At 41.9% G+C, this 27,851-nt stretch overlaps 1 protein-coding gene across 1 annotated transcript in view; it reads right to left on the reverse strand.

Annotated features, from left to right (window-relative positions):
* Positions 1–8,468: 8,468 nt before the first annotated feature.
* LIN52 (lin-52 DREAM MuvB core complex component) overlaps positions 8,469–27,851 on the reverse strand; it is a 76,545-nt gene continuing 57,162 nt past the window's right edge. The window contains exon 6 of the mRNA XM_004681700.2: positions 8,469–10,456. Within this exon, the coding sequence (XP_004681757.1) occupies positions 10,401–10,456 (56 nt within the window). The 3' untranslated portion in view covers positions 8,469–10,400. The remainder of the gene's footprint in view (positions 10,457–27,851) is intronic.

The raw sequence follows: 27,851 nt of genomic DNA on the forward strand, positions 1-27,851 counted from the left end.
CCTCTCACCCTCCGCATCTCTGGCCTGTACCCCAGTTCTGTATGAATGAACAAATAAATCTTTAAAAAAAATGTGTGTGATTTGTTTCATTTTTGTCATTAAGGTCAAAATGGCATTTTTTAGCCTTGATGGCTTGAGCGCAAAGAGGCCTCATTGTATCTGTGGGGTCAGAGCCAGGTCGTGCAGAGAGCCCCAAGCTGACAGTGGTCACGGGACCTAGCAATCTGCTCGGCCTTTTGGCTCCAGACCCTGGCTCCAGTTGAGCTGCAGCCAGTCCTGCCAGGAGTGCACAGGGCCATTTGTCCCCTGGGTCCTCAAAGCCAGCTCCTCGGTCTTTCCCCGGCCGCCCCCAAACCTGAGCCCCGCCGTCCAATCCAGCCACCCACCTCTGCTTCCAAGTCTTCAGCTCCCCCCCCCACGCCGGAGGCACCTTCATCATTCCTTTTTGACACGTCGACTTTCATTTTCCTAGGATGAATATCATTTGACAATCTCCTGCCCATATTTCTAAGCTCCGTGGGTCTCGCAGTACTATTTTCCTGTCCTCTCCGGGGTTTGTAACACCAATCATCTGCAAGTTTCATTAGCATGCTGTTTACCCCTGTCTTTCAGATCATTAATGAAGATGCGAAGTAAGACACCAGTGCTCAGCCCCCCACATGCCTCTACCCCCTCTCCAGTGCCCAGCGCTGCTGGAATCATTACCCTTCCTGGTGTGACAGGGTCAGAACCAAACCAATTTGCATCAATCTTTGGTGGTATTGCGAGGTGTCGCCTGCCCTGCAGTCCTCTCGTTGTAACAACTGCTTCAGCTGTCTGTTCTGGAGTGTTCCTCTCTCCTTGTGGGAGCTGATCAGATCTGGCCGCCAGCTCCTCTGCCTGGAGCTCCGGGTGGTGATCCTGCTCAGGCTGGATATGGCTGACGGTTCCCATTGTTTTATCATCTTGAGCTGGGCAGAAGGAGCCCCTCTTTGAGGGCACAGGCTGGTGAAAGGGAGGAGGGAGCAGGCGTGGCAGGCACAGAATTTTTCTTACTCATCCTGACGGCTGTTTCTGTTGAATGAAAATAAGGAGCTGAGCTCCTCAGGACCCCAAGGCCTAGTCTGGTGCCTGCACTTGTATATTCTGGGTGCTTGGGGTCTGGGGTGGTTGAGTCACTTCTTGGGGACAAAGTCCATTCTCCTTCAGGATTTTCAGCTGTCATAAGAAAAGCTTTCACCTCTTTATTAACTCCATGACTCTGCTCTCATCTCTCAAGAAAATCAACTTTCCACTCACGCTCGTTTCCTGATAAAGGTGAGCACTGCCTCCTGTGCCCCTAATTTTCACCTTGCATGAAAGGTCCTTCATTCCCTCGCGATGGAGCAGCGTGTCCGGATAATACGTCACTCCAGACTGTGCCGCCCCATACCTACGCCTCTGACCCCTCACTCAACTTTCCCCCCTTCTCTCTCAAGTTGGGAAGGGAGAGATGAGCAGGAAGAAAGCAGTGAAGGAAACTCATATGTACACGTCTGAAGGAAAGTTTTGCAACCCCCAGAGGTGGGAAAACTCCAGAGTCTACAGCAAAATAAGATGGAAGTTATTTTTCTCAGGGTGGGAATGGAGTGAGGGAAAAGAGTTATTTTAGAACACTGAACACTTACCCAGCAAACAGTTTTCTGTTCCAGACAGAGGCACTGTGGAGCGTGAGGAGGGATGAGACGTGGACTAGTTATGATTGGGGAACAAGCCGTTCCAATGCCATGCATGTATGGGGTAGTGTCAGGGTGGGCTGGGTGCTTAGTAGGCCCCCAGGGGTCGGTGGTGATGGTGTACAGGTGAACTGGGTGAGGAAATTCTATGGGGTCTACACCCGAGGTGGGTAGGAAGCAAGCATCGCTTTAAAATGAACAATGATATAAAATACATCTAAGTAAATAAATTTAATTTAAAAAGGTGTACATGTCGGTACTTTCTTATACAAGAACACATTTTATTACCATAAACCAATGTTGTTGATGAACTCTGTGTGCGTGCCCATGTGTTCTTAGGCTGGGATGAGAGGACATCTTAAGCCCTGTCTACCTGTCTGCCCAGTGCCAGAGGTCTTTTCCTCCCGGTGTTATAAATACAATACATATTGCTGTAGAGAAATTGGGAAACATAGAGGAACATAAAGATTTTCCATAATTCTGCAACTAGGCAGCAAGCATTGTCAGCCACTTTGGTCTGCTTCCTTCCTGGAAATCAAGCTGCATTTATAATTTTGCATTTATTAATCTCAGGTATCCTGACAACCACTTTTTCTGTGACACTGTAACCTCTTTGCAAACATACTATGTGGCTACATGATAGGTCACTATGTGAAGGTACCATCATTGGTTAGTTACATTGATGCTGATTGAAAGACGACACCCCAGACTATATATTATAAACTATTATTTTAATAAAAAATGTACTCAATAACTCAAGTTAAGTTACATGCTTGAGGGATGGATGAGCAGTGGGTTTTGGGTAAGTGGACAGGGAAGGAAGCAAAACTTGAAGTTCGGGGTAAGACAGTGGGTGAAGAGGCAGCAAAGAACAATGGGGAGAAGCCAGGGACCAAGAAGTTTTGGGGAGCTTGTCTCATAGATCTCACAGATCTCTTCTCGTTTTGGCCCCAGGGCCTCCCTCTTAACCTCAGTCACTCAGTCAATGCTGCTCATTTCTACTCAGTTTCAAGTCACTGACTTTTCCAACTTGACTCTTCTCAGCTGCTCCTTTGAATGGAGTCACTGGCGCAGGCTGCTTTGGCTCCTGGGGTTTGGCTGCAACCAGAAAGGCCCTGGATGTGACCTTCAGCCTGACTTGACCCGGAGGCCTTGGGCTACAGTCAGGCCAGACTGCACTCTGTGGGAATCCCAGAGAGGCTAAGCCTCAGCAAGAGGGCTGCAGGGAGACACCACGCCTGAGTGGACCTGCTCAGCCCTGGAAGGGGGGTCTCGGGGGCGGGGAGGGCGGCAGATGGGAACAGAGATGTGTTCCTGAGCAGTGACTGGAAAAGCATGGATGCCCAGAGGGTATTAGGATACCAAAGAAGCACAGTGACTTGAAGCTTATGTCAAGTTCAACGTCAGCTCAGAAACCTGCTGATACCACAAAGAACATCTTCCCCTTCCTTCCTTAGCAGCAACTAGTGGTCTTCAACACCACTGTCTGTAGGCAACAGTGGCATTTACTGAGGCCATCTCAAAGTGCTGAAGTAGGGGAGGTAAAAGAGTTCAGCTAATTGCCAGTTGTCCTGCAGCTAGCGAAGTGGATCTCTGTTTAACAGACTGGCCAAGGTAACCACAGCATTATCCACTTTTAAGAAATATGTAAAAGCAGACTTAATGGGCCCTCCCTCGTGGTGCAACGGTTTAAAGCGCAGCACTGCAAGCCACCCACAGTCGCTTCAGAGTCTGTTGATCCCCCCACCCAGGAGACCCACATGGCACGGCAGACCTCTCCTGTCTCACCCGCTGCACCCCTCAGCAGTGCATTTTGTCAGTCGGCCTGTTCTGCTCCCCACTCTGTCTCTGTTGAATCCTCTCACTGCTTCTGCACTTCGGCCCTGTACTCCAGTTCTGCATGCATAAATAAATCTTTAAAATAAAAACAGACCTAAATACTACAATGAATCCAATTTTATATATTAATCATACAGCAATTATACATTAGGTAAAATTCATCATGTGTAGTTCCAAACTTTTGCAAATCCTAATTTCATTTCCATAACTACCATAGGAGCCAGGGGCTGTTATGGATCCATTTCACAAATGTGTGAATAGAGAGGTAAGCAATGGGCACTCAAAAACACATAGCCAGCAGAACAGGATCTGGACCTGGCAGGCTGACTCCAGGGCCTCCGTCCTCACCCACAGTGCTAGGATAACCTGGGAGTGTCCTCACTTCCAGCACCCGCCACCCCCTATGTGCTTGACTTCCCCCTGCCAGCTCCTGAGGACTCTGAGGCTCAAAGAAGTGACTTGTAAGAGCACTTCACTGCCTCTCTCAAAATCCAAGCTCTTACTAAACAGTCTGGCTACAAAGAACATGGCACGGTTTGTTCTCTTTGAACAAATGATTGTGTCAGGTACTGTTCTAAGTTCTGTTTATTACCAAAGAAACTGTAGGAGTGGGAAAAAATTTCGACTTTGGTATCTCTTAAAATTCATTAAAAAAATCAAAATCTTACTGTAATTTGTGTTTCAGATAGGGTAGATGGGAAAATGCTAAGCAACTCGTTTTCTGGTTTTTAGAGCCTAGATAATTGGTTACTTTCTGTATGGGAGAGAGCAGAGGGCAAGATGAGGATGAAAATATGTGAATCCATCTCAGCTCAGAGCTTGAGTTTGAGATTCCACTGCCACTGTCCTCACATTCTCTTGTCCCTGGCTATGACCAAGTTTATGGCTATATGACCTCCAGTGATCCCTGTAATCTTTTTTTTTTTATTTTAAAGACTTATTTATTCATACAGAACTGGGGTACAGGCCAGAGGTGCAGGGGGTGAGAGGATTCCCCAGAGACAGTGGGGAGTAGAACAGGCAGATGGATGAAGTACACTGCTGAGGGGAGCAGCGGGTGGGTCAGGAGAGGTCTGCTGAGCCATGTGGTCACCTCCAGGGCAGGCAGGGATCGAACTCATGCGGTAGTGGCTTAAGCTTCTTAGTGCTGTGCTTTAACCTGCTGCGCCACCAGGGAGGGCCTGATCCCTGTAATCTTTAAAAAAAAAAATTTACTTATGCATTCAGAACTGGGGTACAGGCCAGATGTGCAGGGGTGATGAGAGGATCCACCAGAGACAGAGTGGGGAGCACAACAGGCAGGTCCACTGAAATACACTGCTGAGAGGAGCAGTGGGCGAGACAGGAGAGGTCTGCTGTGCCGTGTGGGTCAGCTCCCTGGCCAGGGGATCAAACTCATGCTGCACTGGCTCTGGATAGCTTCGTAGTGCTGTGCTTCAACCCCCAGTCAGGGAGACCTCCCCCCCCCAATGGGCTATAATCTTGAGGGAGCTGTTTATTATGTGGCCAACCTCTGAGCCGTAAGGGGTACAGCCAGTGTGGCTTCTCCTAGCAGCTGATGGGTCACTTTTCCAGGATCTTCCAGGAAAGGGAACAGGATAGCTGGCAGCAGGGGAAGCTGGAGACATTGAGGGGGGTGGTGGGTGCTAGAAGTGACAGCCACTCCCAGGTCATGAGCTCTGAGAGCAGAATTCATGCCTGTGTGGAGTGTTAGCTATAGAGATTGTAGCCACAGCTGAATTGGGCTGCAGAATTGCCGGGGGAGGCACCACAGTTAGAGCTACTGAGACAGCCACCTCTCTGGACAATGTGGGAGAAGGGTTAGGAGACTACAAGAGGGTCACGGGCAAAAGGGTGAATGAGCATGTGACCAAGTGCTTCAGACCCAGTTCAGGGGAGACCCCAGACCAGGCTGCACCAGCAGTTCCCCACTGTCTCTTCTCAAACTTGCCACAACCCCAGTGTCGGCCTCTTGGAATTGGGGAAACATTACAGCAGCTGCTGGTTTAAGGACCCGGTATTCTCTCCAATGCAAACCCCCACCTGCACTGTCCTCTGGTTAGAGTTGTGTGAAGTGAAAGACAATTTGGACTTTATTAGTGTCCCAAGGAGACATGAAACTTGTGTAGCTGGAACCCAAACAGCAAGAGTCTTAGTGGCAATCTCCAGCCGAGAAAAGACTGGCATTGTCTCACCTAATTACAGGGAAGGGCCCTCTTCATGTTTGTGATTCAGTACGCTTGTCTGATCGCTTTTGATCGCTCTTCTCCACTTGCTGGCTCAGGTCATGCTGGAATTGTGCTAATTAGAAGAGAAGTGGACAGAGTGATCTTGTCAGCCGTGGTTACTGGTGGGGACAAAGGAGAACATTATTCTGAGGCAACATTTTGTGAGAGCCCTCCTTCCTGCTCTCATTAGGAGGAAGGGGGCCTACAGGAGGGGATGGTTCAGCTAATGGGCATTAGTGTGTGACCCAGCTAATGGAGCATTGGGATGTCCGTGTGCTAATTATCAACAGACTCTGTGCTCTTGCGCCAACCAGAAGCCTCATGCTTACACCTGCTACCTGAAACCCTAACTGTCCCTGCTCATGAAGTCAAAGTGTTGGGCAAAAGGATAGAGGCCAGTGATCTCTTTAGGCAGTCAGGGACACATTGCCGAAGTGCCAAAAAGTCCAGATAGAGAAAGTCAGTTTCAGGCCTGGGAGAATTTACAAGCTTGGACAGCCCATTCTTTGTCTTCTCTGGAGGTGGGGGTTGCAAGGTCCTCTGTGAAATGAAGTCTGTGCAAAACTTGTACAGGAGTGGAGGGCAGGTAATTTCCTCATTTCTTATTCTGGCCATTTATCTTGTGTGCCTTAATCCTGGGGGAAAAGACCAGAATATTCCATGAAAAATGACCTCACTACATAGCTCCTCCTGAAGCTCAAATACCCTTTGGAAGTCATAGGGCTACAGAATGACTTTTACTAGTTGTTTGTTCTGCCCTCATTTGGAGAAGTCCAGACGAGACAGGAGCTAAATTCAGCAGCAGGTTGAGAACCCAAAAAAAGGAGCAGTTAGCAAGTGTTCATTAAAAAAAAAAAAAAAAAGACAATAAATGGAGGCGCAACGGGTTAGAGCACAGCACTGCAAGCTGGCCACAGCCGCCTCAGTGTGAGCTCGAGCCCGGAAGATCCACGTGGTGCAGCAGCCCTCTCCTGACCTGCCCGCTGCTCCTCTCAGCAGTGTACTTCATCGATCTGCCTGTTCTGCTCCTCACTCTGTCTCTGGTGAAACCTCTCACCCCCACACCTCTGGCCTGTACCCCAGTTCTGTATGCGTAAGTAAATCTTAAAAAAAAAAAAATCTAGCATGGAGAATGATAATCAATAAAAAAAACGATAAATGGGTAACAAAAAAATAAAATTAATGACGGCATTTTGATAACAGTGCAATTAATATCCTGTGAACTTCTGGGCTTCTGGGGCTCTAATAATGGACGGAAAGTCAACCTAAATCCCCAGAGACAAGAAGAGAACAAGAAGCAACAAGATTGCTGGAGAGACAAGATTTGAATAAAAAGCTGAAAATGTGTCTCCAAGCAACACCATGCTTCTTAGGACAGTGCTGTGCAAGCCAACCTGTGTTACAAGGATGGTATTCAGAAAGGCAGATGGAAAGGGAAAACAAATCAATAGGCAAATAATAAATAACTAAAAATAATCTGTGGAGATTTAGAGCGGAACATTCATAACATTGTCCCTGTTCAGTCAGCCAGCTGTGCTTTTCTAGATCACGGAAATCTACTGTTCACTTGAATGTTTTGCTAGAATCAAATATGGGCCCTCTCTGGTGGCAAAAGTTTAAAGTGCAGTAATATGAAGCTGCCCACAGCCACTGCAGCACGAGTTTGATCTGCCTCCTGCGCCCCTCAGCAGTGTACTTCAGTACATCTGCCTGTTCTGCTCCCCACTCTGTCTCTGGTGAATCCTCTGGCCTGTACCCCAGTTCTTGTCTGCATAAATAAATAAATCTAAAAAAAAAAAATCAAAGATGAGTCAATAATGGTAAGCAAATGCTTCCCTTAATATGGAATGGGTTCTCTGAAGAGCCCTTTTCTCTAAAACGCCATGTGCAGGGCTATAGAAAGTCAACTACTGAGGAGTGGGAGTAGCAGTACTGATGAATACTTCCACTTCTCTAGTTCTTGACCAAAGGTGAAAAGACACTCCCATTATGAGTTTTAGTAGGTAGCAGAGAACTACTTGTTTTCAATCATCATATTTAAGTAGGTCCTGCAGATAGATTGTGAACTCCCCCATCGAAGAAGACACTGAAGAACAACTAGATGTGTAGACGGCAACCATACCTCGAGGCTCTTATAACTAGGACGGCAGTTAGGCATGTACGTGTGTCACCTAAAGATAAGGTGGGAGTCCTCAGGAAGGGAGAAGTGTTGCAGGAGTCAGGAGGATTATTTGCACCCTGATCATCAGGAGTTTAGAAGAGTAAGTTTCATATGTGCAAACGGGATGCAAGATTTTCTAGGAACACAAGGGCATGAGCAAAGATACTCAAATGTTGAGAAACAATTGTTCAGATGAACCAGAACATTTCATATGTTGGAGAGGAAGGAAACCAGAATGGAGGGTTGGTTATGAGGCAAGTCGAATTTTTAACACCAAGCTGAAAGTTCCAGATTTCCTTAATAAACATAGTGAAGTTTACAGGCTTTAACTGTACTTTAGGTTGAACAGTCATGAGCTGATGGCCGGCAGGAGAGACTGGCGCCTGGGAGACCGAGGAGCACCATAAAGCCGCCCGTGACCTCCTGTGACTTTAAGGGGAAGATGCCGGTTTTTTGTGGTAACAGTTGTGCTCTCTGACGAGATCTGTGCTTTAAATATGCAACTTGGTCCTTTGAGGAAAAACTCACTCTCCTATAAAAGGGACATTATTTATTATGACGACACAGAAACCATCATATACAAAGCACAATCCTCTAACACCCTGAAATACATACACACACACACATTGTACATAAATTCATATTATCAATATAAAAATACATCATTAACATTTCTAAGGACGACAAATACAAACCCAATAAATAGCACAATTCTAAAACATCTACTTACATTAAGTGCTGGTGAGTAAGATGACAGTAAAAGAAAGAGGTCAAAGCAGACCAGAAAACCAACTATGTAGCTTCAGGTTACAAACTTCATTCAGTTGGTTTTGGAGAGGTATCTCAATAATCTCCATATATCTTTCAATTTCCCCAAGAATTTAAAAGTGCCTGATGTCATCAACTCTCAAAAACAAGCAAAGGAAGAATCTGACACGGCACTCCTTTTGCCCTTCCCTATCACCATTCTCTCTCTCTCTCTCTCTCTCTCTCTCTCTCTCTCTCTCTCTCTCACACACACACAGTCTATCACTCTTCAACCGCATTTAGACATTAAAGAATGTTAATAATAAGCTTAACTTAATATCAAAGCCTCGACAACCCAAGTAGAATGTTTTCCATCTCCTACTCATCCTGTGTGTCTTGTATTTAATTCTCCCCGTGCCCTTTTCAATAAACAAAACTGCAGGGGGTCAAATGGCACAAATGCAAGAAAACGCTCAGCGTTCCACCTATTAAGTTGTGCAGTTATGTGTGCACAGACACACAGGACCAAACACTTGACCATAACTTCCCTTGCATCCAAACACCTTCACATGACTGTCACAGGAATGTTCTTTTCATGAAGTTTAGGAACTTCATGAAACGGAGTTCATGTACTTTTAAAAAATATTAAGAGGCTGGAGGCTGGCTTATAAGACAATCTAGAAAACAGGCATAATCAATTTTACCCTTGAGCTAGATTCTCAGGTTTTAATATAGAGATAGGTAAGTGATAAAGAGCTCCAAAGGACGTGTACAGAAGTCAGGAAATACTCTTGTGTGTGTGTGTGTGTTAGAATGGTGCAATATCTGACATGAGCTGTCAGAGGGGACACGGGAGATGAAAACATTGCCACTATCCCATAGCACATCCCTTCAAGGTCAACTAGAGTTTCTAGGCAAATGGAAACTCCTGTAGACAGTTCCATTCTACGTTTCAGGCCATAGTGACATTTCTTTTCCTAATAACAGATTAGTTAGAATTCAAAAGTCCTTCCTGTCACCTTTATATTGTTTTTTAGGGAACTTTCACTACATAAGCTAATCCCTGGAGGGGCTCAATAAACAGGGACTCTGTCCTGGAGTCAGAACTAACAGGAAGGGCTCTGGAAGATGGAGAATGCAGGAGACGAGGAGGATGGGACTATCGTAAGAGGTGAAGAAATGTAAAAGTGGTATGTATGTCAAAAAGATTCTGGTTTCTCCAGCTGGGGATTCTTGGAACCTAGTATACCTGGAGAGGTTATAGGACAGGGTGCATGGCCTGGTTCAGAATCTTAATTGGTCTCTGGTCTCCTTGCATCACAAATACTTCCTACGATATCAAGTACAACTCAAAAGAACCATCCAATCGACATGCCACAGCTGACCTGGCCATCCCTCAGTCATATCGACTGTAAGGCTCTGGCGCTCCTGAATCATTTCTGGACGTGACCTTTAAGGATGATAAGCCCTCTGGTGGTACAACATCAGAGGCTGAGCCCATCAAAGTCTAGACGCTGATGGAGTGACTGCGCTGATCCTTGGGGAGAGCAGCTTCTTCTCCAGCTGCCGAATGTCCTCAGAGGCGCAGAGTGCCAGGAGCAGGGGAGAGGGTCAGTCCTGGAGGCGCGTCCTCTGGCCTCTCTCAGGAAGCAATGATGTGTGCAGAGGCAGAGCTGCGCCTGGAGGGGCGCGTGGATCCAGACTCCAGGACGTCCTGTCCACCTGCGGCTGCTACTTCTTGGGTTTCTCCAGAATGTTGAGGAATTTCCCCCGTGTCATCTCTCTAGCTGGAATCACAAAGCAAAAGAAAGATCAGTGAAGACCTACTTTTTGAAAACATAATCATTGGAAGATTTAATTTTAAAATGCAGATTAAAATAAAAAGCAGTCAGAGTCAGAAAACATTAATCTTAAAAATTAATAAAAATGAAGATTGATTTAAATTGTATATAAGGTTGTTACCATCATGGATTCAATTACCAATAACCTCCAAAAAGGGGGAGAAACCAGCCCCAACTGACACTAAAACTGTACAAAGCTATTCTGAAGTTTGCAGTTGCTATAAGGCTCAAACCAGCTGGGGTCTAAGACTTTATCATCCACCCTTGAAAGAAAATCAACAGGGAATTCCCCAAAAACCCATCTCTCTCTCAAGAACGTAACCTAATACTCAAATTCACTATCTTTTGCTCTTGGAGGATAAAAATCTAACCAAGATTAGAGTCTTCTCTAGGTTGTTGGTCTCTGGACATCCATAATCTCAAATCACAGTCAGAGATCATTTGCCCCATTTCTCAGTGGTGGTGGTCCCGGGATGCTGTGACAGAACAGGGTTTATATTCCCTCAGTGCGGTTTGTCTGTGGATGGTGTAATAAAGCGGAGTTTATGGGGCTCTGGTCCTCTCTCTCTCGGCATTGTCAGTCCTTAGATATTTAATATAGCCAGGCAAGGTTTATGTGTCTTTCCCTGACTTTCAGCACCATCAATCTTTGAATGCTGTAGTTACAAGAGGGTTTATACAGCTACTTTTCTATATATGAGGCTCCAAAATGAAAGTAAAACATTTCTCAATTACAAGGGCCACTCCAGAAACCCTGGCTGAGCTCTGTCAAGCAAATTCTTCAGTCATATAGAGTTCTATACCCCCTTCGTGCTCATCTCCGCAAGTTCATCTTTTCAGATCTCTCAAATGGATTTACCAGTGTTTTAAGTTTCTATGGTGGTCCTGTTCTGGGACCATGTGGTGGTGCCGGGGCACAGGAAAGGCTGCTCCCCACGGCACCTCATAAGCCAAAGGGAGGTGGCTTGGGAGGCACCAGCAGCGATGAGAAGGCCTTTGCTCTCGCTAAGACCTTTGCTCTCTCATGCGCTCCCAAGTCCAGAGCAGATGGTGCGAGGTGAGTGAGCTCCCACTTCCCTCCTCACACCACCTAAGTATAATAGTACCTGGCTCACCTGTATAACAAAGAAATAAAGCAGTATAAACGCTAACCACAGGAAGGCTTTTGGTAACTGTATGGTTATACAGTCCCACTTTTCCCAAGTTCCTGAGCTCCAACAATGGGAAAGGAAATCTCATTAACGTGGTATGAAAGCCCCAGTCCAGGTTCTCCCTCACGTACCTACAGCCCTGTCTTGGCCCAAATCAAATGACGATTCCTTCCTGGGTAGATTTACACCAAACCCTATTATACAAGGTTTTCATAGGACTCGTAATTATTATTTTTTTTAAAGAAGACTTATTTATGCATACAAGAACTGAGGTACAGGCCAGTGGTACAGGAGGGTGGGAGTGAGGGGTGGGGAGGTAGTGGGTGGTAAGAGGATTCACCAGAGTGGGGAACAAACAGGCGGACTAACTGAAACACAATGCTGAGGGGAGCAGTGGGCGAGACAGGAGAGGTCTGCTGGGCCATGTGGGTCAGCTCCCTGGCGGGGAATTGAACAGTACAGTAGGTGCTGACAGCTTCACAGTGTTGCACTTTAACATGCTGTGCCACCAGGGAGGGCCCAAGACTTGTAATTACGTTTTGATATGCATGCGTCCTCTACTGAAGTGTGATAACTAAGGGCAGATGTTGTGTTTTATTATTCTTTGTATCACCAGCACCAAGCATAGTATCTAGTAAGTAAACGTTAGTTGGATAAATAATAACATACAGATGAAACAGAATCAAGCAGAAACATGATAAAGTTCAAGCTCTTTCCTTCCACATGTGGCCGTTGGTGCTCTATTTTCTACTTTATGGGATTCTTTTTAAATCTGTCTTGTGTTTTTGATGGAAGTAATGTCAGAGTAACGGAGAGCTCAGTGGGTAAGGACTAAATACCCTGCAGGAATCCAGGCAAGACATTCTTGCCCATGGGAGGCATCACGGACTTCTTTCCGAGAACACAGGATTTGAACTCAATTTAAAGTTCCAGTTCTAACCCTGAGCAGCTGGGACACCTTGGACTGGGTATGGCCTGAGTCTTAGTTTATTCATCTGTAAAATGAGTGACATGTTAATGCCACCTGCCCTGCTTTGCTCTGGGTGATTCAGCAGAGAACATGCTTGGTTTAGCAGGAATCACCAAGACCTTCCAGGGGGCAGGAAGTAGTCAGATTCTTCTTCTTCAACTCAGTTTTTGCTGAGCGAATGAATGGATGTGATAAGAAGGGAAGTTAGCAATGTCAGAAACTCCACTCCTTGTAGTCTTTTTCCTTAGCCTGATCCTACAGAAATTTATTTACACTTTTGGTTAGACTGGGTCACATCATTTATTTCTGCTAGATGGGTTATCCACTGGATGGTCTCGCGTCTAGAGCTTATGACGGACTTTAAACACAGTATCAAATGATTCTTCAAATCAGACAGAAGCGGATACTCTAGAAACCAGACATGGGCGATATAAAATTCTGCTGGGTAGAACAGAGCCTGGTTCCAACAACACAAACTGTACTGGTCTTACTAATTATTTCTGCTTGCTGCCCTTCATATGCCCCAATTCTTACTATTTATTTTCCCTAAAGGACAGAGTAACCAATATTTTAAGATCTAAAACACAAAAAGATCCAATCTATTCAAGGCATCAAAAGGATTTAAAAGGAAAATAAATGGATATTCTAAAGTCTCTCAGTGGCAAGCTCTCCTTGAATTTAACCAATCCTTTTTAACAACCCCCTTTCCATTCAATCATTCCTCCCCTTCAACCTAATCTAAGTACACAGAGCTGCAAGAAACCACTGTAAAAGTAGAAGTAATTCAAAAGACATCATCTTCTACGTGGGAGGGGAGAAAGTTTTCCTACTTGCCAGTCCCATATAGGAGATATACGAATTCGTGACATAGCTGCTCCCTAAAAGAGGGCTGTGCCCTATAAATCACATCCGAAGCACCAACCCCTTTTTGTGCACAGAGAAATTGCTGCGGGTCAGGGCTGGCTGCCTCAGAGCACGTGCCCTCCTGTTCACTTGTCATCAGAGATGTTAACATCTCTGATTAATTCTCAGACCCCTTATTTTATTCCCAATGTCTTTATTCTTGCTCTCCTGATCTGCTGCAGTGTGAAGATTCTTACCGACCTGCTACAGTAATCACCACCCACTAACCGCACCCCCCTAAACCTAGTGAAATTGTTTAGTGATGCCAACCGCGCTTTTAATTTGCAAGACATCAGACACAGAGGTAATTTATACCAACATCTGTTCATTTTTGACTTCTGAAACAAACTCACACATGCTGCAACAAAACCCATTAGGAACAGGGAGACAGCCTTCTGCTACTATGCCGCGCTCCTCTTCTACATATAAACACACACACACACACACACACACACACACACCCCTTCCAGTAGGGTTTTATATGTAAATGCATTTTACTGAAAAAGTACATTTCAAATCTCTTTGGGGGAAAAATCTTTAGAGCTATCTGTGGCTTGCTTACAGGATCAGTGAAGATACTTCTATTTCCTCTGCCTGGCCCCATTCTTGCTTCCCAGTGCATATGGTTTGATATCATTCTCTATTTCATGGCTAACAAGATACATGAACCTCAGTTTGGCATTTCCCGTTTTTTTTTTTTTTTTTTTTTTTAAGATTTATTTATGCGGGCCCTCGCTGGTGGCGCAGCGGGTTAAAGCACTGCACTGAGAAGCTAAAGCCACTTCCGCATGAGTTCGATTCCCGCCTGCCCCGGAGGAGACCACATGGTGTGGCAGACCTCTCCTGACCCGCCCGCTGCTCCCCTCGGCAGTGTACTTCGTAGATCTGCCTGTTCTGCTCCCCACTCTGTCTCTGGTGAATCCTCTCACCCTCTGCATCTCTGGCCTGTACCCCAGTTCTATATGAATAAATAAATAAGTCTTAAAAAAAAAGATTTATTTATGCATATAGAACTGGGGTACAGGGCGGAGGTGCAGGGGCAGTGAAAGGATCCACCAGAGACAGAGCGGGGAGCAGATCGATGAAGTACACTGCTAAGGGGAGCAGCGGGCGGGTCAGGAGAGGTCTGCCAGGCCAAGTGGGTCACCTCCCTGGCCTGGAATCAAACTTGTGCTGAAGCTGCGGCGTCCAGCTTCATTCATAGTGCTGCGCTTTAACCTGTTGTGCCACCAGGGAGGGCCTAGCTTGGCATTTTTTTTTTTAAAGATTTATTTATTTATGCATACAGAACTGGGGTACAGGCCAGAGGCTCAGGGGCAGCGAGAGGCTTCACCAGAGACAGAGTGGGGAGCAGAACAGGCAGATCGACGAAGTACACTGCTGAGGGGAGCAGCGGGCGGGTCAGGAGAGGTCTGCCACGCCATGTGGTCACCTCCGGAGCAGGCGGGAATCGAACTCATGCAGAAGAGGCTCTAGATTCTCAGTGCTGGGCTTTAACTCGCTGCGCCACCAGGGAGGGACCTAGCTTGGCATTTTTAATTCTCCCCTTCTCTCCTGGCTCTTCCACAGTAAGTGAAGGCAGAGGACAAGTCTAGAGATAATATGAATGCTGGGAGGAGTTTCAGATTGAGTCAATAAGTTTGTTAACTATTTTCTAGTACTGGATTAATTCTCTAGAATTCAAGGCTCAACAGGAAGGCAACACTGCCACCACATTCTAATAACTGCCAGGAGCCCACTGGTCATCAGCCACTGCAGAGTAAACTGGGCTGAAGGGAGACTGGCCTCCATGTCAAGTCATGACTTATAGCCCCCTCCTGCGCAGTGTCCAGCCCATAAGCTAAGAAAGCCAGAGACTGTGACATAGGATGGACGTGTGAGCTGCTTCAGGGAGTGGGAGAGCAGGGCCATTGCACACAAAGACTTCCAAGTTTATGCTGCTTCTGTTACAGCATCCTAGTTCCTCTAGAGCCATCAGGCTCCCTGCCAGCTGTAAATGTGTGGCTGCAGCTACAGAGGCCAGGGCAGAAGGGAGGACTCCATATTGCTTGCTCGGGAGGTGGTGGGTGTTTAATATTGTCTCTTCGTTAGACTCTCCGATTCCTCCCTCCGACAGTTAGCCTTGCCTCTGGCTCTCTTTCCACAAGGACTATCCCTAAACTGCCTTCTCTGCAGTAAATTTTCTAGTGGCTGGTTAAAAGATTCAGTGGTACAGATTGATTTCTCACTGGTGAGGGGATGAGGGATTACCAGAGGCACCCTGGTTAACAAGATTGGGTGCAGAGGCTCTCAAGAGACCAGCCCTCTCAGCCGGGGTTCTCCACCTTTTCACCCATGACATATGGGTTTCATTACAGGAAGATTTTCCAGATTATAACTTTGAGGCAATTGCCTGATAAAATTCAACTTGGTTTTAATGCAGGGGACAACATAAAGAAATTAAGTAACTTTTCAGTAAAATTAAGGAAACTCATGATGATTGGGTAAACTGCTATATTGTGTCCTGATATGATTAAAACCATGAGTGACCCGGAGAAGGGTTACTCCTCACTGGTTCTCTCACATCGCCAAGAGCAACAATACACCTTCTTTAGAAGACTCTAGTGTGAATGGCAGGAAAATACAGCTGAGAGCACATCCTGAAAAAAGCAGGGTTTACGGCATTAGCCAGGCTTCGGCTTAGCAACCGTGCAGGCCACCTAAACCGTCTTTCTGAGGTTCAGTTTCCTCATCTGTTGAAGGTGAGATTAGAACAAAGGTCACAACAGACATTCAGTAAATGTTTGTCACTGTATTCCTTCCTGTCCTTCCCCTTCTTTCCTTCTTCTCCAAACAAGTTTATTCAAGCAACAAGATACCTGAGGGGAAACTATCCAGGATTTCTTCTTTGTAGAGTAATATCCTGCATGTAACCGTTACATACAAAAGATTGTAAAATTGTCCTTAGTTTTATACTACTAAGTAAAAATACTAAAATCCTCCAATTGAACAAGGAGATTTCAAGGATTACTATTACCTGTTAGTCAGTGAGAGCAAAACAACCTACTGGGACATGAAACACAAGAGCTGAAGGAGGCAGTGGTGGGGGGGGAAGAGCTGAAGGAGCATGCTATGAATGGAGAAAGGGAATAGTTTCACAAAGCCATGATCCACGCCCAACCCCATTATCTTTTGATGGCTCTCAAAATATATTGGCCATTAGTTTAAATAAATAATAAAAGAACAGCAATAGTCTAGTGCTCATGGGCCAGTTATTTTATGTACAATAAAGGAACAAGGAAGGGGTTCAGAAAAGAACAAAGAAACCCATTCTAGCTCTAGACAGGCTGTGGTGGAGCCAAACTGTGGTTTTCTAATGGAGCATGTATTCCCGTTCTGTAGGAAAACTTCTGATGGAAACAGCAGGTTCCTTTGTAGTAGACATTTCATGTCTGCTGTTGGACCACACTACAGCTGTATCTTCACTCTACTTCCAGTTCTGTAGGTGTTATTTGTTTCATGAACTGTCTCACTGATAAATGCTGTGTTCACTATAGGCCTTCATTAGTCTACTAAGTGGTAAATGCCTCTTAACCTTAAATTGCACCAAGAACCATCCTGGCCCTCCACCTATACAATACTGGTCTTAGTCTTGACTCTTCCTTGAGTGTTTTGTCTCATCAGTCATAAAGACTAACAGAGTCTCTTCAGGTGCCACGTCATGAAAGAGGCACCAGGTCTACACCAACTGTGCCACAAAAAGCAGCATCAGGAGTTGTAAGAGGAGGCAGAATTGTTTTTGAGAAGATCTCAAATGCAAAACTGGAAACATGAATGATTTGCATGTTCTGTAGAAATGCTACCATTTGTTATAATTATGGCTTTGACTCTTAAAAAATTACATTTTTGACCCTTGAAACCTGAATGTATCTGATAGCTATGACTACAGCATCTCCTAGTCATCATGTTATATGCAGAAGAGAAGCCTGTTGGGGTGGGCAAATAGTTAAGTTAGTCACAAGGAGTGCCTTCTATGTATTAGATTATTAGGGAAGATTCAAATAAATTAGAAATGGCCTTTGGGATGGAGCTAGCTGTTCATAGGTATTGGTGCATTAGAGGCGAACAAAAAGAGACCAATGTGATTAATAATGCCTGTTTCTCTTTCTCAGGAAGGTGGAAAGTTTTCCTTTTGCTGGCAGAGAGCTGGCACACAGAGAGCTGCTCCAGGGCAGTTTGCCAGACAGAGATTCTTCACTATGCGCAAGTCCAAGACTTTACACAAAACCTAGCACTGAGCAATCGATAATTCAAGTCAAGGACTAAGCATTTTTTAATGTCTCTAGTGTGAGAGCAGCTGGTGCTGTGCCACTGTCAAGAGCAGACGGTGTTGTGCACTGAGCACGGCGTCACTATGGGGGGAGGGGTCTCTTGGAGTCTCAGAAGGTGATGTATTGTGCAAGAATCTGTTGACAATTATCAACCACCACTTGTGGGAGAGTGTAGACAAGTGAGAGAGTCTTTGGTAGGAGTCTTATTTTTTCCCTAAAAATTTATAAAGTAGCACTAGACTGTAAGCAGAATAGCCTTGAGGCTTTTATCTCATTATTTGGGCATAACATTTAAGAAAGGAGCCTGATGGTGGCACAGGGGTGATTTGGTGATGGGAAACCCGCGGGGATTACAATCGAGATGGAAAAAAAAAATGTGCAAAATGATGTAAAAATAAACTTTGTAATAAATAAAATAAAATAAAATAAAATAAAAAGAAAGGAGCCTGAAAAATAAGTACCTGAGAAAAGGTAGATATTATTATCTGTGACCAAACTATCACCTACCAGCAAAATCTTCATATTCAGAATTCTCAAAAAGCCTCAGAGAGCCACTTCTTAGATTCTCTTCTTTTTGGGTATCTTGTTTCTCTATCAGGACTTTTTCTTTTAAAAGTATGGCTAAGGAATAGTATTCCCATCAGTGAATTGAGAAAGATGATTTTAAAGCACACATTTTTTCCCCCTTCAACTCATAGTAAGATCTGGTGAATATTTATCCAAGAAGTAACATAAAAAAGAAAATCCAGAATTCAATGTACAGGTAAACAAATTTGGGCAGTTCCAATATGGAAAATAATTTTAATGGCTTTTTACAACAGGGAGAGAAAAGGACAGAAATATCCAGCCAACAGATTTATTCTCAGAATATAAAACATCAAGCAGGAACATAAAATATGGGAAATGTCAGCCATGATGCTTGAAGATTGAAAGCAGAAGTAGAAGAATCTTAATTGTCAGGCATTTGAAAAATGTGTACTCGGGAGAAAGCCTGTGTTTCTCCATCAACCCTACTTGCCCAGCCCTTTAAAAGAGCAAAGACTAGATTTAAAATATTCAATCCTTATCATCCTTCTCCGACTAAAAACCAAATTAAAACAGCAACCAAACCCCCCCCCCAAATATTTATGTTCAACAAATCAGCAACTTGTTATTTGTATTTTGTTTCTCTTTCTGAGGACCTCACAGGCCTACTTCACAGTGTGCTTGGTTCCCTTTGCAAGGGTAAATTCAACTGAATGAAGGGCAATGATATCAAAGCGATGGATTAACACTCTTGGGGTAAGAACTTTTATTAAATACTCATAAATTTGTGCAGAACACGCATGCTTCAGGGTCTTACACAGTAATACATTGTGGTGAAGCACTCATTATAGCCAAGATATTAGTAGCTTCACGCAGTCTTAATTTTCTCATCCATAAAGCAGTAACAGCAATAATGATCTATCATGTAAGGTTAAGATAGTACACCAGCTAGTCAGCACACAAAATACTGTGTGACTTGATCAGCACACAAAATATTCTGCCCTAAGTTAGATAATTTATCCATAGGCTTGATTTCACTCTCATAGAAATCAGAACAAGATCACAGCAGAGATAATTTCAAGTGTCTTGAGTATTAAGAACTTTCCTGTTCAGAACACACCCTCTTTAAGATGCTGGCAGTAACTAAAGTTTACAGGGATGAAGGCCTAGTGTTCTTGACCCCCAGGGTAGGGAAAGAGTTACATCTTCCCACTGAGAAGCCAATAAAAACCTCTCTTGATTATAATTTAGATAAGAACCATTGGATTGAATAATAATGTCTGAAACTCCCCTGGCTGTTTCACCTTGAGATGTCCATCACTGGGTTAAACATGATGCTAATTGCATTTGGATTGATTAATTTCTCTCACTCCTGTCTATTCGAATAACGCTTAACAAAATAATCATAGCACCCAGAGCCAAATCTTTTCCGTCAAAGGAATGAAGCCATCAGAACAGGCAGAGATGAAAGAAATGAAGATGACCCGTAATTACTGCTACGGTGATATCATTACCATATTATACAAAATGAGTGTGTGGGGGGAAGGAGGAGTGGAGAGAGGAGGGGCTGAGATTATTTATATTTTTTAATGGAACCCTACAACCCAAGAATACAGATCTGACATCAAGGAGAACATACAGAAATATAGAACTTTAAAAAATACAAATCTTGCTCATGAAATTGCAAAATCCAGCAAACACTGAGGCCCAAGATACATCAAGTGTCTTGGTCTGTGAACAGGTATTTTTCACGCCACTATTTTTTCACTGCAATAACACTTTGTGTATGACTTGCATAGAGATTTAAGATGCTGTCTTCAGGCCACAAGCATTCCCATACTTACTGGAGAATTTTTCTTTAAGTCAGGGAATAATAACATTTTAATATTGTTAGAGGTGGCTTGTTTGTAAAATTAGAGCCTGGGCATTAACTGCTGCTCGTTTGAATTTAAGACAAAAAAATGCCAATGATTCACTATGCATAGTTCACTGGAAAATAGTATGGATTTAGCTCACTAGCAAGGAAGAATCTAACAATATTTCCTTACTTTCTTTTAATATAACCTTTTCAATGCTTACATAGAAAATCTACAAAGGTATATAGAATTTGAGACTTAGGTCTTAACCTATCATTTATTAGCTGGTAATCTCAGGCAAGATTAGTGTAGCCTCTCTGTATCTCAGTTCCTTCACCTATAAAATGGGGACCAGTCTCTACCTGTATGGGTTGTTGTGAAACTTAACAAAATATATTTAAGTGCTTAGGAAGTGCTGGTACAGAAAGATAAAATTCCCCTCCTCCTGTGCAATGATGAGTTTTATGGCTATTTATATAGGATCTTGAATAATGTTTTGGTTATTTCATTGATTAAAATTAATTTAAATGGACACGTGCAAACTACCTTCTTTGCATACAGATTTTAACAAATATTTGTAAAAGAGGACACTTAGAAGGTGTATTATTTTAATGGACTAGAAATGTCTGGGGATAATTTTGCTATATTTTAAACACAGAACAATCATTAAACTGAAAACAATCAAAACATATTGAAATTATTTTATTTAGCACAGACAAGAAGGTATGTTTCTCTATTATACAACAAAAATTCTCAAATGAAACTAGCATTATATTCTGAGTGATTATAATCATTTAGTAGTGAACACAAACAGTGCTTTTAACAAGACAAAGCAATATATTCCTGCCATATTAAAACAAGACTCAAAATTACTTATTCCTTTCACTCAGTAATATGTGTTTTCTTTTCTTTCTTTTTTTAATTGAGTGGCAATGTAATACAGAACATAGGGTTTATTTTACCCAGATTCAGAATTAGGTTTAGATGTGATTAAAATCTCAGCCTCCATTTCCCAGCTTAATGAACTTGAGCAAGTAATTTACTATTCTGATCATCAGTTTTCTCATCTATAAAATGGGAATTATAAAATAAGTATTGCAAAATTTTCTGAGATTAAGGAATGAAAATTCTTTATATTCCCTGGCATATAGTTGGAGAGAAAAAAATGGCAGTGTTATTCATTTTTATCCTTCCTCAGCAAAAACATCACCTTTTCAGAGGTCTTCCCTGACTGCTCTAACCAAATTGAGTCATCCTCAGTTATTCTCTCTTTTTTCAACTACTCACTTTCATATCAACCTATTTACTTGCTTTACAGCATTAACCAAATTCCAAAATTTACTTTGCTTATTTATCTTCATATTTTATGAAGTTCTGTAGAAACTCCATCTATAATCCCAGCAAAGAGAACATTACCTAATGGGTGATTATCTGTATGTCTATTTAAATAATCTAGTCACCTATGAAGTGGTTCTGTTTCTTTTACTATTTTTAAACACCCTGCATAGGTAATGTTTGTTCTAGTAAAATTATATATGCCATTCCCTTTGACTCAGCAATTCCACTTCTATGATGCTTTTCCAAATATACACCAGCAAAAAATATTAAATAGCCTATTCATTTCAGCACTGTCTATAATAGCTGAAGATTGAAACAACCCAAATGTTCATCAAGGGGAAGAGGACTGGTATAAACTTACTATAGTGTACTGTTCAGATGTAAAGGGAATGAGTCCTCTCCTCCCACCCTCACCCCCCATTAGGGAAGCTTTCATGAGCAAACTTTTTACATGAAAAAAACAAGGCACAGATTGTCTAAGTTATACAAGGGGGAAATACCTCCCCATATTTACTTCTATTTTATTTTATTTTTAAATGAAAAGATAAAGTTTAGTTACTAGTTTTTATTAACAAAGATGGTCACCTGGGGTAATGGAGGAGAAAGGAGGGAAGGGCTAGAGATGGGAGACCGACACTAGGAATGTACTTTATGTTTTACTTTGGAACCCCATATATACAATGTTAATAATAATAATAATGTTCAATAATAGGCTAAAATCAAAATCATTAAATAGAAAAAACTTACTTAATGAATAATTATGTCAATTATCAGGAACCAAGATTTTCAGTATGAGAGAAAAAGATAATATAAAATCAAATACATTAAATAAGAGCCCTTTAACATTTTTAATTTGAATTGGGCATAACATTAAGAACACAACTTCCTTTCAAAAACAAATATGTTTGCTAACACTGTGTTAGTGTAGAAGCAATGACAGAACAGTAGTAACAATGTTAGTACCTAGATTTCTATTAAAAGGGACCAGGATTCCTTGGAGAAATGGATGAGATCCAAAACCTAGAGAAGTAAATTATTCAGGGAAGAGATATTTGACATCTCTGAAAGCAAACAAGTTACCAAAGATTACCAGGGTCACATCAAATGGTACAAAGTCAACCTGATGGGGCGTCTACTATCTAAAGATGGGACAATTTCAAATGTAAAATATAAAAGGTATTTTAATAGATTTAACCATATAAAATCTAAACATCTGTAATAATTTTAAAAAGTGCAACTTTATCAAGGAATGTTACCATCATGATAAAACCATCCACACTTAAAATGTGGGAAATCCTACATGACAAAAAACAAGATTTTTTCAATAATTAAATAATATGGAGATAAAAAAATCTAGAAGACACAGGGAGTACAGTTGAAGTGAAGATTGGGAGACTAAGATTCATGTCAACCAAATACAGTACACACATTTGGGATTCTGATTCATCAAAACCAATCATAAAAAAAAGTCAAGTTTGATCCAAAATGGATATGGATTATTAGCTATTATTATGGAATTCTTATTTTATTTTGTATGATAACTTTTTTTAAGGTCTTCTAGAACAGAGATATATAATAAAGTATTTATGAATGAAATGGAACTAGAATTTGCTTTAAAATATTCTAACCAACAACATAATTGCAATAAGAAGCATATTAGAAAGGGGTGGAATTAATCAACAATGGCAGAAAGTTGATAGTCACTGAAGTTGGGGATGAGTAAATGAAATTAATTATAGCATTCTCACTATTTTAGTTTGCATATGCTTGAAAAATCTCTAAAAAGAAAACCTTACCAAATAATTCTCTAGAAATGCAGCTTTTCCACACTATCATTATATATATCACAGTACAATAAAGAGTAGGCTAGGAAACAGAGATGTGGGTAGTTAATTCTGCACAGGGCACAAAGACGAATGGACAAGAACAGCTTTAGAAAGAGGTCACTTTTCTTTTTTTAAGACTTATTTGTTTATCCATATAGAACTAGGGTGCCGGCCAGAGGTGCAGGGGTTGAGAGGATTCACCAGACACAGAGCGAGGAGCACAACAGGCTGACTGATGAAGTACACTGCTGAGGGGAGCAGCGGGCAAGACAGGAGAGGTCTGCCATGCCATGTGGGTCACCTCCAGGGTTGGGGATTGAACTTGCATGGGGGGGCTGCGGTTCACTTGCAGTGCTGTTTCCTAACCCACTGCGCCACCAGGGAGGGCCCGAGGGTCACTTTTTATGTTACAAACATTTATGTCCATCATTAAATTCTTTGGGAGGCAAATAAACTATACATATGACTAAATAATCAAAAGCAGAATATGTGTTTTTAAATTCTACCAATCCTAATTCAGGTTAAGCCAGATAGTACAAATTTGGTTTGCTGCCTTTCAAACTTTCTCTTAATTACGTAAGAAATCATATTGACAAATATAAGTGCATAATTTTCAATTGATCCTTAAAACAGTTAAGAGGGATGGTCTCTGGTTCAACATGCTGCATCTATAAAATTCCCTGGGAGGTAAAGAGAGTGAATCTCTGATTACACATTTATTGAATCTTCTCAGAGAGAGAAGAAAGACCAACTTTAGCATCTAGACTGGTGGAGTAGCTAACGAATTTTAAAAAGGATTAGCCTAATCCAAGCTTTCACTAATCTAGCTAAATTTCAACTAGTTTGCCTTCATGCTATCAATTGTATACTAATGACTCACTAATCCTACCTCACTTTGATTACTCTCTTACTTTATAGATGCTGATTTATTCAATTTAAAACAAATCACTGGTTCTAGCTGATAATTTGATTTTTAATGATTTGTTCTGCGGTTTCATGTGGGAATGGTTCATGGTCTCAATCTGATCAGACAGAAAATTCATCAATGAAGAGACTTTTAATATAATTTCTCTAAACAGACTTGGGGGGTGGGGAGAAGCACTATATACAACAGCTAGCTATCCAATAAGCCTTAATTAAAAAAAAAAATCCTTTAAAAGCAGTACATGGGCCCTCCCTGGGGACGCAGCAGGTTGGGACGCAGCACTACAGGCTATCCACAGCCGCTCCAGTGCGATTTCGATCCCCGCCCCAGAGGTGACCCACATGGCGCGGCAGGCTGCTCCTGACCTGCCTGCTGCTCCCCTCAGCTGTGTACTTTTTCGATCTGTCAGTTCTGCTTCCCACTGTGTTTCTGGTGAATCCTCTCATCGCCCCTGCACCTCTGGCCTGTACCCCAGTTCTGTATGCATAAATAAATGTTAAAAAAAAATAAACACGGGTGACTTGGTGATGGGAAACCCATGGGTATTACAACTGAGATGGAAAAAAAAAATGTACAAAATGATGTAAAAATAAATTGTTATAAAAAAACAACAAAAAGCAGTGCATTACTGTCCTCACTTCTTTGTAAATTTTAATTTTTTAATTTATTCATTTTGTATTATTTTTTATTGAGTCCACAATAGTTTACCACACCACATATGACTTAGGGGTACAGCAGGTTCACATCTCTTCATACCTATCACCAAAAACTCCCATAATCCTCTACACCAAAGATCACTGGGCTCCCTCCCCCCTTTTCTCTCCAACCTCCACCACTCCCTCTGGTGGTCTCAGTTAGAGAGTCAGATTTCTAGGGCTTGTTTTGGTTTAATTTTGTCTGTTCTTTTATTTATAGTCCACATATGAGTGAAATCATCTGGTATTTGTCGTTCTCTGGACTTAATTTCACTTAGCAAAATGTAATCCAATTCCATCCATGTTGTTAGAAGTGGCAAGTTTCATCATTTTGAGAATGAATTTCTTTTAAAATCAAATTATAATCATATGAGAACTTGACTGTATGATGTGTCTACTTGGGAACTCATATAGCAGTAGTTATTTGCTTTATGATTAAAAACAACAGCTAGTTAACCTTCTGTTTCTTCAGAATATCCAGTTTTTGTTTCTGAATAATTTTGTTTACACCATTCTGAATTCATTTAAAATAATATCAACACAAAAATACCCTCAGCCATAAAATGATATTCCAATATGTATAATAGTCTATGTTAGTGAAACTCCAGCATCTAACCTGCACATAGATAACATACAATAAATATGTACTGAGTGAAAAAATACTCTTTCACTGACAGTAGGATCTTAATTTAGGATCTTAAAAAATGATTTTTGGTAACCACTGTGGTTAGGTATAACAGAAGGGAAAATCTGGTTAGATGCTATATAAACATCAATACCTAATAATGAAATTTAAAATATTTTCCATTAATTTTATTTGTATTCAAACCAAGACAGAAGCGAAAGTGAAAAGAACATGTTATAGATTCTAGATCATTGGCCTCAAAATTAGAAAGTTAAGTGTTCTAAATTAGTCTCATTAGCTATAACAAATTCTTGCTTTGTTCCCATTATATACACTAATGATTAAAAACAGGACACCAAAAGAGATCAGCCTCTTCTTTTGAATATCTTTTTGGGCATGAGCAAAGTTTGCTTATCAACAAATTAATTATGCTTTGGGCAGACAACTGTAGAGAACACCAGTTAGGGAGCCTAGGGACAGATCCTATTTCAATATACTAGAGGTTTTCTGGTGAGGCTAATGAACATTTATACCTAGATTACAGTTCTCAAAATGGAGTCCAACCTTGTCAGTATCACTTGGAAAACAAGTTAAGATATAAAACTCTTGGCCCCCACCCCAGACCTACTGGATCAAAAACTATAAAGGTTGGGCCCAAGAGTGATATATTTTTTTAAAAAGTCACTTCTTCAAGTGATTCTGATACATGCTAAAGTTTGAGAACCACTAACCTGTATAACCCAGGCTCTTTGATCTTGTTTCCATTTCTCTGCTGTTGTAATTTATTACTAAAGAGGATTTTTTTTATTAAAATTATGACCTCAAGACACATTTGTTACCATAAAATATAATAGAATCTGTCTTCTTGAAAATATGAGCAACAACAGGAAAAATGAAAACATTCAGTCAAAGGTTTAGCATTTTTCCCAAAATTTTAGCTCTATTTCTATGGTCACACAATGCAATCCTTAACCTTGAGGACCCGGGAAGAAGACTGAGTGGGAAGTAAATAATTACCAAACAATGTCATCAAAGCTGTAATAGGAATATACAATACATTACGGGCGGGGAGAGGGGGAGCAATGGGGATAATTAATTCTGCAGAGGGCTGGGTTGGATGGACTGGAAAAGCTTTATTGAGGGGGCAATGCTTGAACTTGCCTTCAAGAATGTACTACCTAGGTACACCCAGGCAAACTAAGGACAACTTCTTTTTTTGTTTTGTTTTATTATTATTTTTTTATTTTATAACAGTTTATTTTTACATCATTTTGCACATTGTTTTTCCATCTCAGTTGTAATCCCTGCGGGTTTCCCATCACCAAGTCACCTGTGTGCCATCACCATAATCCCGTGCACTTCCCTCCCCACCCCCTTTTTGATCCCATTCCCCACTCCACCCCCACAAAATGTCTCTGGTATATGGTTGTTCATTATTTTTGTTATTTTCTCACCTGAAGGACAGCTTCTTTTTAAAACTTGCCACAAGGCCACTGGTGTTAAAATGCCAGTGAAGGGGCTCCCTGTTGGCACAGGGGTTAAAGACAGAGCTATCAAGCTATTGCCAGCAATGCAGCACAAGTTTGATCCCCAGCGAGGAAACTACTAACCCACACGGTGCAGCAGACCTCTCCTGTCTCACCTGCTGCTCCTCAGCAGTGTATTTGTCATTCTGCCTATCCTCTGGTGAATCCTTTCATCCCCCATACCTCTAGACTATACCCTGGTACTTGTATGCATAAATAAATAAATCTTTAAAAAAATGCCAGTGAACATTATGAAGTGGCTCTGAAAGCGAGCCCTAAGTACTCACTTAATTCTCAGCATTATGGAATATCTGTGGACATCAAAGTAGTATAAGACATGCCCTGATATTAAGAAATTAAACTGCAAATAATGAATGAGTATGCCTAACAAAATTTTGGCAGAAGTAAAATCAATTATAAATATCCTTATCTTTTTTTCTTTTGTTAAGCAAAAAAACAGTGACAATCACTACCCAAACTAAAAAGAAGTCAAATGATTTCCTCTTAAGTTTAGTTTAATTTCTTCTCAAGACTGAAGCCTCTAGAAGAGGAATTAAAAAAGGAGACATCTACCCTATTTTCTTAAAGTTTACTTAAATATTTTATTTTATTTAAAGATTTATTTATTTATTCATACAGAACTGGGGTACAGACTAGAGATGCGGAGGGTGAGAGAATTCACCAGGGACAG

This window comes from Condylura cristata, unplaced genomic scaffold (assembly GCF_000260355.1).
Source record: "Condylura cristata isolate star-nosed mole 26May11 unplaced genomic scaffold, ConCri1.0 scaffold00013, whole genome shotgun sequence".
Taxonomy (NCBI): domain Eukaryota; kingdom Metazoa; phylum Chordata; class Mammalia; order Eulipotyphla; family Talpidae; genus Condylura; species Condylura cristata.